This window comes from Carlito syrichta, unplaced genomic scaffold (assembly GCF_000164805.1).
Source record: "Carlito syrichta isolate Samal-C Ts95f unplaced genomic scaffold, Tarsius_syrichta-2.0.1 Scaffold316346, whole genome shotgun sequence".
NCBI lineage: Eukaryota > Metazoa > Chordata > Mammalia > Primates > Tarsiidae > Carlito > Carlito syrichta.
In genome coordinates, this window is record NW_007260442.1 from 1226505 (window position 1) to 1239491 (window position 12987).

Sequence of the window (12987 nt, forward strand, 5' to 3'; positions counted from 1 at the left end):
GGCGATCCTTCCGCCTCAGCCTTCCAAGTAGCCGGAACTACAGGCGTGCGCTACCACTCCAAGCTAGTTTTTGCTTTATTGTAGAGATGAGGTCTCGCCCGCCAAGTTGCCTGGCGGGTCTCGAATCCGCGGACTCAGGCAGTCCACTCACCTCGGCCTTCCAAAGTGCTGGAATTACAGATTGAGCCACTGAACCCGGCCACAACTTTTTTTTTTTAAGAGCCCTTTATCTTTTCCAAAACAACATTTTTTTTTTTTTTAGTCACAGTCACTCTGCCACCCAGACTATACTCACAGCCACTGCAGCCTTGACCTGCTGGGCTCAGGCGATCCTTCCACCTCAGCTTTCCAAGTTACTGGAACTACAGGGTGTGCACCACCATACCCAACTAATTTTTTTTATTTATTTATTGTAGAGACAAGGTCTTGCCAAGTTGCCCAGGCTGGCCTCAGACCCCCTGGGCTGGGGCAGTCCTCTTGCCTTTGCCTCCCAAAGTGCTGGGATTATAGGTGTGAGCCACTGCACCCGGCCCCAAAACAACTTTCTAACAGGTCAAGCTCTCTGTCTAGACATGGAATGGGCAACCTTGAGCAGACAGTGAGTGCCCCACCACAGAAGATGCAAACAGGCGGATGACAATGCTGTAGGAGGCATTGAAGCACAGGGCCCAAACTTGGGCCAGAGCCCTGTCCAGGCTTGAGGTGCCATCTCATGGCATGCTCCCTGATTACATTTAGGAAGTTGTTACTTCAGAAGGAGCAGAGTGTCCTCCAGGCTCCCGGGTCTCCTCCAGTTGTTTGTCATCAGCTTGTAAGGTCTAAATAGACTGAAGGGTTGGCTCTGAGTGTCACCACCTCTTCCCCAACTCTTTTCTGGGGTGCACAGTTCAGGGAAGGCTTTTCCTGATGGGTGCTGTCAGGGATGCCCCTGGTAACACCCCGCACTTTCCCTCCTCCCCAACCCCTCCATCCACAGCCTCAGGACTCTACGTCCAGAGCAGCGAGGCACTGCACGTCATCACCAATGTGATCCATGCTAATGGAGACAGAGGTATCACTGTGGCCCAGAGCAGCCACCCCACCCGTGTGGCCAACAACAGCATCTCCTGTAACCGGCAGAGTGGGGTCAAGGTCGAGGCCCACTGCAAGGTGGAACTCCGGGGTAATGGTATCTATGACAACAGAGGCCATGGTATTATGACCAGAGGTGAAAACACTGTCATCATCGAAAATGACATCATTGGCAATCGGGGCAGTGGGCTGCAGCTGCTGCCCAGGTCTGACACTAAGGTATGCGTGCATGTGTGTGATGTGGGATCCAACACAGGGCACAGTCCTAGGACTGTCCTCGTGCCCTCTGCTGAGAAGCAGAACTATTAGCACTCAGCACGACAAGAGACATTATCCCTTCTGCCAAAACTCAGCCTGGGAAATGTGGGCGGGACTTTATACAGGAGGGGACATATGAACTGAGTCCTGAAGGATGAGCCAGAGTTTACCAGCAGGACCAGGCATGGGGGTGTCACCTCCTAGATCCATGGCACTGGAGCCTCCTGAAGTATCTTTGTGATCTCCAAATCAAGGTCAGGGCTATTTGAGCTCTTTCCATCAGAATAATCTTGCACAGTTTCTGGTACACAGTAGATTCTTAATGAGGAGAGAAATCCTGCCTTGGGGGTTTTGCACACACTCTTCCGCCATATGCACAGAATACCCTCCTTTGTACCTCAGGCCTGCAACTTAGCTGTCTCTTTCTTCAGGAAGACTCTCTGACCCCCAGACTGTTTGAAGGACCCCTTGTCTGGACTTCTGTGGTGTTTATGCCTACCCCTACTCACAGAGAACTTTCCAGTGCTTGGTAAATGTTCCTTTACCTGTCTGTCTTGCCACCAGACTGCGAGATCTGAGTACCTTTCTGTGCAAAGCACTATGCTGGGCGCTAGGGTTCCATGTTGAGCCAAACAGACCCATGCCCTACCCTTGTGGAATTAGTATTTCAAAGACTCTTTGGTCTGCAGCTTTGAGAGTCAGTGACTCAGGCAAGGAGTAAAGAATTCCTCAGATTTGCCTCTGGGCACTGGGAGCAGAGGGAGGGAGAGGGGGGCACACTTGCACCTCAGGTGGGTCGCCAGTGACTTCTGGTACCACAGCCCCTCTCTGCCTCTTTCTTCTTCCTGAAACAACTCTTTGTACCTGATAAGCTCCTACAACTTCCAGCCAGCCTTCCCTACCTTCCCCAGGCTGTCCTCCATGCCCTCCTTTGAGCTCCTGTGGCTCCGTGTTGACCTTGCCAGTGTGTTCTTACCCCCTTGGTTTTATACTTGATCACTCATTTGCCTGCTCCCCCACCAGTCTGGGAGTCCCTGACATGTGACAACCCCTGGCTGCCTCTCCCAGGTAATAAAGAACCGGATCCACTCATTTCGGGCCTATGGCATCGCAGTGCGGGGTTGCGCTACGGCCTTGGTGCAGGAGAACATCATCTTCCAGGGCAAAACCAATAAGACCGTCTTTCAGCAAATTTCAAACAACCGAGAATGCATCATGCAAAACAACAAGTTCCTGGTCTTCAAGAAAAAGTAAGTGCCTGGAGTTGCCTGAACCACTCTTCTAGAACCACAGTAAGGTCACTGGAGAAGGCAGGCCCAGCCCCACTGATTGTGGTTGCCCCCGCTCACTGCAATCCTGCCTGCTTTGGTTATGATCAGAAAAGGGCCTGTGCTTGGGCTCCATGTCAGGCCTGGCCTGAGGACCCTAGCCTGACTCCTGGGTAAGAACAGGCTTTTTAAGAACCAGGTATATGTGGTTTCAAATCTCAACTCTGCAAGTTATTGGCTGTGTGTCCTCAAGTAACCACGTTACTTAACATCTCTGAACCTTCGCAAATCCAGTTAATAATACCCAATTTAGGATAAAATAAGATCATGTTTCCTAGCTGGAGGACTGAGGTACTACAAAAATGTTAGTTGCTTCTGCTGCTGCTGCGCTTGTTTTTAGTATCTCCGCTTCACAACTGCCTCCCATTCATCATCCCCAAACCTCCTGTCCTTCCATGTTCCCCGTTTCAGCATCACCATTCACTCAGCATCTGGCAACAAAACCCTTGCCTCCTTTTTCTCCTTAATACCAGAGTTCAGTCAGTCACCAGGTCCTCTTGATTCTGCTTCTAAACTGTTCCTGTGTCTGACACCTCCTTTTCCCCAACTGCCACAATCCTAATTCAGGCCTCAGTACCTCACCCATACTAACAGCTGAGTCAAGGTCGTTAGTATGGGTACAGCTGTTCAAGTTGTTTATGAATGGACTCTGTTCTGATTGGCTGGTGATTTGCTATGCTGGATATAAAATAATAATGACTATTTCTGGTGTTATTGATGTCACTCCTGCACTGTTAATGTTGCCTGTCCTGTTGCAGCAGCCTCCTGCCCAGTCTCCCTGCCCACGGCCATCCCCTACTCCACTCTGCAGGCTGTCCTGTTTATCCTGCCAGGTTAATCTTTCTAAATGAGAGCTCGGGTCATGTCGCATTCATGGTCAGAAACCTCTGATGGATCTTTGTTTTCTATAGTAATGATCTCCACATTTTTTGTGTAATATATACTCTCAGAAAAAATATTTTTTAAGAAACTCCCTCATATAGGTATATTTATCACTTATATATGTGTATTCAATCAGTATATTATTTACATTATAAACTATCCCCCAAGGAGAAATTTTAAAAGTTTAAAGTAAAAAATAAAATCCAAGATGTTCTTTCCACATCCGAGCAAGTAACCTGTGGACTACACGGGATCCACATCCTCTCCCCTTTTGGAGACTGCAGGGTAAAGGATACACCCCAGATTTAGCAACCTGGGACTCTTCGGTCCTAGTTTTCCTTTTCCAGTCTTCTCATTTCATCCCTTGTTCTCAGTAGTGCCCCCTGCTGCCAAACTCCGACACATACAGTTTTTTCAGCATCCCTTGGGCTGCCCCACAGTAGCCAATCTCGGATTCCATCCCCACCTTTCCAGTTCTCTCATTGTAACAGTAGCATCATAAAAATACACATAAGACAATGTTGTTGCCTTAAGCTAATTGCGTTTGGCATGTGTAGGTGGCAGTCCCTTGTTTTTTTTGGGGGGGGGGGGTTTTGTTTGGTTTTTTGAGTTGGAGTCTCACTCTGTCGCCCAGACTCACTCTGTCACCGCTCCCTGCCACCGCAGCCTCGCCTACTGGGCTCCGGCAATCCTTCTGCCTCAGCCTTCCAAGTAGCCAGAATTACAGGCATGTGCTACCACGCCTGGCTGATTTTTTGATTTATTGTAGAGATGAGGTCTCGCTGCCCAGCCAGGTCTCAAACCCGCGGGCTCAGGCAATCCACTCACCTCAGCCTCCCAAAGGCGCGGGATTACAGGCTGAGCTACCGAGCCCGGCTGTGGCAGTCCCTTGTAACCAAACAACAGAAGACCCTGACCAAAGGTTCACTGTCATTTGATTTTCCCCAGCCTCCTTAATCTCTGCAAAAGCTTAAGTGACTGGAACCCACCAATTTCTATCCTCTGTAGATTTATATTTTCCAGAATGTCATATATAAGAAATGAGACTATATGCAGTCCTTTGAGTTTACTTTCACTTAGCCTAACACATCTGAGATTCATCCATGATGTTGCTTGTGATTTGTTCATTTATGTTCATTGCCTAGTAGTCTTCGTCTGCATGGACATAACATAGTTGAGTTATCCATTCAGCAGCTGAAGGGTATTTAGGTCATTTCTAGTTTTGGATGATTATGAATAAAGCTTCTAGAAATATTCATGGTCATACAGCTAGCTGGAAGAAAAATGAAAATGAGAGAAGACAAAAGAAAAACACTGATGCTACCCAGATCCTTCTTGAAAGTTGGAATTGAGGGAACGCATGAGGTTACATCCAGAATTGAAGGCAAGGCTGAACATGGAATGCAGGGCTTTACCCCTTAGTTTCACACGTTCCACCTCTCTGGGCTAATAGTAATCTGGGAGGCAAAACCTACACCAGACTTAAACACCTGGATCCATTGATCTGGGGCCAAAGGTAAGACTGAACAGGGCATTCAGTGAATGCTCTAGATCTCTCAGAGTTCATTAACTTTGATTTTGCACCTCCAGGTCTGATACATGGCGTTTGGTGAACCCACCAGCACGGCCTCACCTTGAAAACACTCTCACAGGCCCCTCTGCAGCCTACAACGGGCAGAAGGTGACAGCCATGGCAACCAGGATCACAGCCCGTGTGGAGGGTGGTTACCACAGCAACCGTAGTATCTTCTGCACCATCCTGTGAGGGTGGAGACCTGCCTCAGGCCCAGGCTCTGATGGGTGCTGACGAGCTAAGATGGAAATAGTGCCTGAAAAGACTCCACATCCCCCAACACCCCTTGAAAACACAGGGCCCAGGCTTCCTGGGCCTAAGAACAAGGTACCTCCAAAACCTTCAGCTCCACAGCCCTCAGCAGGAAGGAACTTGGAAATACTTTCAAGGGAAAAATGAAAGAGCAGTTGGTGGCTTTCCAGTCACTCAAGCTCTTATAGGGATTGCAAAGAGCTGAGAAACTCAAAACTTTTTGGTCAGAATTTTGTTTGAGTAATAATGAACTGGCCTTTTACACACACTGAACCTAGACTCTTCTCAGGAAAGAGCAGATTTACTCCTTCCAGAGCCAGGATTCTAGTGAGGTGGAAAGAGACACCTGCCCCAGGGCTTCCCCCACTCCCCCCCCTTTTTTTGAGTGGGAGTCTCTGTCACTCAGGCTGGAGTGTAGTAGCACGCTCATGGCCACTGCAGCCTCAACCTGCTGGGCTCAGGCGATCCTCCTGCCTCAGCCTTCCAAATAGCTGAAACTACAGGCATGTAGCACCAAGCCTGGCTAATTTTTTGATATCTTATTGTAGAGATGAGGGCTCACCAACTTGCCCAGGCTGGTCTCGAACCCCTGGGCTCAGGCAGTTCTCTCACCTCCACTTCCCAAAGTGCTGGGATTACAGGTGTGAGTCACCACACCTGGCCTTTTCCCCTTTCCTACACCTGTCTCCCTCTTGGTCCCTCTGGGACCCCACCACAGCCTCCCAACTGCCTCTGGAGGCTAGAGCTGTTTGGTTTACTTAACGACACAGTTCTCTTAGACTTGGACATGGACCTTTGAGAGAGGAAGTGGCTTGGGAGTGGGAACCCCTCTTGAAAGGTTGCCCTGGGGATGACAAGGGTATGTGCTGAGAATAGGAGGGGCATGTGGCAGGAAGCTTCCTTCAGGCTCAGGCATGCAGGCAGGTGCTAGGCCGGGGGGTGGGGAGAGGACAGGGACGCACAAGGCTCCATTCTGTCCACAAGGAGCTCCCAGACTCAGGAGGATGATAGCTCAGTGGCTGCCACAGGACTCAGATCCCAGGTGAGCACATTCACACCAGCCGCCCTCCCTGGGTACCAGCCTGCCCAGATGGGCGTGCCTGACCCCTGATGTGCATCCATATTCTCATGGATGCTCACCACCTTCACTGACCCTCCCACGACACGCCACTCTGTGCCTTGGCGCCTGCTTTCCTTCTCCTGGCATGCCCTCTTTCTTCCTCCGGGCCTCAGCGGCCCTTTCCCTGCTCCCTCAGGGTTTTGAGCACTTCCTGCCTTGTTTGGAGCCTGCTTGCCTGCCTCCAGATCCTCCCCTGGCGGCCTGGGGAGAGGAAGGCCAGCTACCAGAAGGCTCCACTGAACCGTACTGTGAATGTGTCCAGGTCCCAGGGCCAGGCAGCTTGGACCTCCCCCCCAACTGCTTGAGGGAAGGGGGCTGAATGCAGGGCTGGTTCACCCTGAACAATTCCCTCCCACTTGGCCTTTCGTGTGGGGCCTTCACCAGCCTGTTGGGGTCACTGCCATACACTTGGCCTTCTGGCTTCCCCAGGCTAGTGTCAGGCCCTTGGTGCTGCTTTGTTGGGTGGGATGGGAGGGCTGAGGGAGCCAGGAATACTGGCTTCTCTCAGAGCACTTTAGGCACCTCTCATCCCTGACACTGTCCCTTGCACTTGTGCTTGTGTGGTGGCCCCAATGTGAGTCACTATACAAAATGCTGCCTTTACTATTTTTAAGAAATGACTTATGTGATCTAAGAACTTATGAAATGGTCAATAACCAAAACATAGCACTGTTTTCAAAGAGGCACTATTGGTGGACCTCTCCTTGGTCTTGATGTACACTGGGTTCCCATGTGGCCAGATGCAGGCCTGACCCTACTTCCTCAAAGGAGACAGGAGAATCCTGTCCATTCAGCTTTTCCCACGAAGGTTCCAGATGCAAAGCCGGAAGGGCTGCCTCTCTCAGGTTTCAGTGTGCTTGTGTGTCAATCAGGCCCCGCCTGTGGATCACTTGGCCATCAGCACAGGGGCCTCAGGTCTGTGACACATTTTCCCAACTCTACTTACTCAGCACCTTATGCTTTTTGCCATATCCACATGTTACCTGAGAAATTAGTACTTCATATTTTTTCTTGAAATCTGCTGATTGTCTTTTTAGTTAAGACTGTTTCTAGAAGAGTTTTAAGTATACAGAAAAATTGGGCAGATGAGTAGCACAGAGTTCCCATACTACTCTCCGCCACCCCAGGGTTTCCCTATTAATGTCTTACATGAGTCATGTACACCTGACAAGATCAGTGAACCACTACTGGTACATTATTATTATCCATAGCCTATAATTTATTCAGATTTCTTTAGTTTATTACCTAATGTCCTTTTTCCATTCCAGGAACACATCTTATTTTTCTGAACAGACTTGCTATCACTACTATAAATGAAAAACTAGTATCTTCTATTACATTAAAATAAACCATTAAAATACTCACTGGTTTTGGTAATTACTTAAAATATATGCTGTCGATCCCAGGGAGATTTACACACACCTCTTCCCCCTTGACATTAACAGTGGCCAGGTAACCTGATGTGGCCAATGAATGTGAGCATGCATGGTTAAGTGTCACTTCCTGGCAGAAGTTTCAAGGAACAGCAAGATTTGCCCTGATCACTTCTCCCTCAGCCAGTAGACCACCACATGTCAGATGGGCTTGTTCCCATCAGCCCGAGTCCCAGCTGCTGGTCTGGTGGCTGATGGATGTGTCTGTCCTACAAGCAAATGAAACTTGCTGAGAGTCATCTGTTACTGCAGTTTAGCCTAACCAGCATGAGTATTTTGATACATCCCTAGGCCACCTAAAGTCATCTTAAGTTCCGTCAGTAATATATTAAACACTGACTTGGTGAGGTCACTGTTCCCACTTTAAACAAATGGAATTAAGGCTCTGGAGTGGTGATGCTTGTAAGACCCAGTAGGTTAAAGTTCACTGTCATGTGTTAAGAGCTTGTATGCAGGAGAGGTTTGGGAGGACTGTCACCTGGGGCATAGGAACAGCTAAGACATGCAAGATCTCCCTCGCAGTCATGGGGAGACGTAAGTGGGAGGAGCAGAATGCTGCCTTTTGTTTCTGGGGGAAGAATCAGGCCATGACACTCTACAGCAGCCTGCACCCAGTGGAGGGATAAGGCCTGGGAGACCACACGACAGGCCAAACCTGCCGAAGAAATTATTTCCAACGAAGTAATTGTTTTCCTTAATTGGGCCAAAGTCTGTGTGCATGCTTCTGTGCCCACCCAGCCACATGTCACTCCCATGGTGGCAATGAATCCTCTGCATCTTAAGGTTGTAAGGGCAAAGACCTTGTTCATTTTGTTCTCTATTGATCCTCTATGCCCGGCACAAAGTGAGGATCACTAAGTGTTGGATGGATGGGTGGACAGACAGACAGACGAGGATGCAAATCCAACCCCATTCCTACAATCTCTACCTTCTGGAGTTCCCAAAGGACATCTCTTCCCTCTGTTCTGTGACAGCTCTCCAGAGACTTGCAGACAGCATTCTCATCCCCCTGGGGTCTGCCCTGCTCTTGGGTTTTTCTAAGTGCCAGTTTGCAGAGGGTCTCTCTGCACCATGCTGGTCACTGCTGTAGACCCATTCCAGTAGTCTGGGTAAGTCTGGGAGAGCCAGAGCAGCAGAGTTTAGCACTGACAGATCTGAAGATAGTAATTCTCTATGGGTACTGTGCTTCCTTAGGGTTATTTGCTTTCAGTCTATAGCAGCTAAGCCCTGTCCCCAAGGATGATTTGCCACAGGTGAAGGAATAACCTGATGCAGGGCTCACAAGAGATCCCAGCTGACCTCCACCCAAGCAGTTTATACTGTTCCCCTGGCATTCCCTGACTAATCAGACCTAAACATTGATGTCTGCTGGTGGAACTGGACAAGTACAAGCACCAACACAATTTCATCAAGGCCTCTAGCTCCTGTTGTGGCAACTACTCTGGTATCCAGAGGTTATGAGTATCGGGAATGGCAGGCATGGTATGGCCAGACCAGAGCCAGCCTTGGGTCTTGAAACAGCACATGAGCCTACACTGTCCTCAGCAGCAGCCCTGGGCCCACCTTCCTTTTCTGTCCTTCTGACAGCACAGAAAGCTTTCTCTCCAAATGCTTCCTCATGGTGGGCTCGCATGGGACCTGCCGGGCATATTCCTCCCAACATAAGCATGCTCACTTCTCTGGTACCTTCTCACTGCTGCCCAGAACTCTGCAGGGTGACATTAGTGATTCATCAAGAATTTATCAATGGAGACTAAAACCAGTGGGTGAAAGTTTGATAAGAAACAGAATAGTACATAGTCTCAAAATATCCCTCCATAAATTATTTACAAAAAGAAAAACTTCACAATAAGAAAACTTTAACCAAGTAATAAAAGTTACCAGCAGCAACAAAAGGACAAACCAACATAATGTACCTCTCATGTGATGTACCTGGGAGACAGCATCACTCCTATGTTGTTCCAGCCAAAAATGTCAACCCTGAATCTAATCAAAGGGAAGCACTAGACAAGATAACTCCTCATTCTTCAAAAAGTCAAGATCAAGAAAGTCAAAGACTGAGGAACTGTTTCAGATTAAACAAGACCAGAGAGGCATGATGACTGGTAAAATTTGAACATGAACTGTGAGCTAGGACAATGGTATGTATCATTACTTTATTTCCTGCTCTTAATAAATATGGACTGTGGTTATGGAAGAGAAAGTCCTTATTCTTAGGATATGCATGCTGAAGTACTTATGGATAAAGGGATGGGATGTTTTTCTCAAACAGTTCAAAGAGAAATCTAAAAATGTATAAAGCAGATAATAAATAGAGCAAAGTAGTAACAGTTGGAGAATCTTGGTGTAGGATATTCAGGAGTTCTTTGTACTATTCTTGCAACTTTTCTCTAAGTGTGAAATTTTATCAAAAGTTTTTTTTAGCCAGGTGCGGTGGCTCACGCTTGTAATCTCAGCACTTTGGGAGGCCGAGGTGAGAGGACTTTCTGAGCCCATGGGTATGAGACCAGCATGGGCAACATGGCAAGACTTCGTCTCTACAATAAATCAAAAAATTAGCTGGGCATGGCGGCACATGTCTGTAGTTCCATCTACTTGGAAAGCTGAGGTAAAAGGATCACCTGAGCCTAGAGGTCGAGGCTGTGGTTAACCATGATCATGCACTGCACTCTAGCCTGGGCAACATAGTGAGGCTTCAACTAAAAAAAAAAAGTTGTTTTTTTTTTTGAAGAAGAGACACTTGAATGAATGTCACCTCATGAGTTATTTCCAGGTTAGCGTCTCCAGCAAAAGCAGTACACAGGCCTTCTTTGACCTCATCCCCATTAACGGTGTCCAGCAGGTCAGAGCTGGAGGCAGACTTCCCTCCAGGGAACAGACTTCCTTCTCTTCATCAACACCCAGAAGTTAAGATTATCCCACAAACTACAAATCGTACGGGCATCAACATCTAGCTCATAGTCCCCCTTTCTTCAGTGAGGACACCAGGGACTTTGTGGCAAGTCACTTGGCAAGATCAAAGTGTCCTCTCTCTCTGACTGTTTAGTAAATAAGGAGGTTTCTAGAACTAGAAGAAACCCAGCACAATTCCATTATCTTACGAGTGCTTACTGCCCAATAACCCTGCCAAGCAGAGAAAGCACAGCCCATGTCCTCATTCAACAGACACCACTTACCTATCAGGTACTGTGCTTGGCACTCTCTCATAAGACTCATTCGTGCTGGACAGGTCCCACTTTCGAGCATTTCCTAAGGACTCACAAACCTCTTGGTGTAGAGATATTTGGTTTTCAGTCAAGCTCTGGGAATGCATCCTTTACATTTAGTGAGATACACCTGCTGTCACCCAGGACAATACTGATTTGCCACCCTAGACTTTCCCTGTTGATACCAGCAGTCTCTGTGAATGACTGGAGAACAGGCTGCTTCCCCAGTAGGACAGAGATTGCTCAGAAGGGCCCAGTCATATGCTGTGGGCCAATCATTCCCAGAAATTTTTTTTTGAGTTGGAGTCTCACACTGTCACCCAGACGAGTGCAGTGGCCGCTCCCGGCCACTGCAGCCTCGACCTGCTGGGCTCCGGTGATCCTTCCGCCTCAGCCTTCCAAGTAGCTGGAATTACAGGCATGCGCTACCACGCCTGGCTGATTTTTTGATTTATTGTAGAGATGAGGTCTCGCTGCCCAGGCGGGTCTCGAACCCGTGGGCTTAGGCAATCCACTCACCTCAGCCTCCCAAAGGCGTGGGATTACAGGCTGAGCCACCAAGCTCAGCTCATTCCCAGAAATTAAGCCTCAAAGTGTCAACCCACCAAAAGCTAAAAATTATTCACAAAATCATTCTACCCTACAAGCACATTTTAGGAGTCCTTTTCTCAGAAAAAGACTTTTTTTCTGATGTGGAATCATATACTTGATTTTCACCAACAGCTTAGATAAAGAAAAACGAGGAATGCAGATTTCCTGCTCACACCTCTGCTGGAGGGAAACAAAAGTATGTTGCAAATGCCTACCACTAGGCCGGGCACAATGGCTCACGCCTGTAATCCCAGCACTTTGGGAGGCCGAGGTAGAAGGACTGCTTGAGCCCAAGAGTTCCAGACCAGCCTGGACAACATAGCGAGATCTCACCTCCAAAACAAAACAAAAACAGAAAAACAAATGTCCTCCACTCAGCATCAGAGTCAAATGGAGAAAAAGCAGAGAAGAACATGGCAAACACATGGCCTTGCCACAGGAGTGGCTCTGATGACAGCATTCCAGAACTCCAAGACAAGGACCACTTGTCCCAAAGCTCATCCAAGACACATAGCCAGCATGACTCCCCAACAGATGGCCCAGCTGCTATATAAACTTCCTCCCCTCATTTTCAGAGAGCTGAGCTCTCCTCTCCTTTCCTTCACTGATCTGGCCTCCCAGGAGCACCACGGATCTCAGCTGCTCCCACTGCCACAGAGCCTCCAAGATCCAAGAGAGTGCTAGCCATGTACTAAGCTCCTGCGGCTGCACTCCTCTCTCGAGCACCCCTCTGGACACTGGCTTATCTCCCCAGTGGCACACACGGTTGGGTGGCAGTTGGCATCTTTCTAGTATACCTCCCTCTAGTATACCTCCTGAACTAAAGGATGGAGACTGACACCTACTTCTAAGACTCCCTTGCTGCTGGGATTCTAGGCACAGATCAAGCTCCTATACACATACTCACAGAAGCAAGCAAGATGGAAGCCAGCATCCTGATTTGTCGGCTGTGCTGACAAGCAAGGGGGTGGGAATGTTGGTACTGAGAGCACAGTTGCTGTACTCAGCATTCCAGTGTCAAGGCTCCAGCTTTATGAACTGGAGAAGCAACTGTGAGGCAGAAGTGGCTTCCAGATATCCAGACAGCAACCCCAGCGGTGTGTTCTTGACTTTAGCAGTTCCAGCGGCAACCTCCTGATTGCCAGTCCTCCAGCCCTTCTAACAATATCATGGCAATTTATTCAGATATTAAACTCCTTTCTTCTTAAAATACCTAGAGCAATTGGTTTTCTATACCGAACCCTGACTGGTTCATCCTCCCAGAAGCATGGCT

General features: G+C 48.4%; 1 protein-coding gene across 1 annotated transcript in view; it reads left to right on the forward strand.

Annotated features, from left to right (window-relative positions):
• FBXO10 (F-box protein 10) overlaps positions 1 to 5776 on the forward strand; it is an 85621-nt gene extending 79845 nt beyond the window's left edge. The window contains exons 11-14 of the mRNA XM_008074148.2: positions 553 to 581; positions 977 to 1290; positions 2398 to 2579; positions 5130 to 5776. Coding sequence (XP_008072339.1) covers positions 553 to 581; positions 977 to 1290; positions 2398 to 2579; positions 5130 to 5304 — 700 coding nt within the window. The 3' untranslated portion in view covers positions 5305 to 5776. The remainder of the gene's footprint in view (positions 1 to 552; positions 582 to 976; positions 1291 to 2397; positions 2580 to 5129) is intronic.
• The last annotated feature ends 7211 nt before the right edge of the window (positions 5777 to 12987 follow it).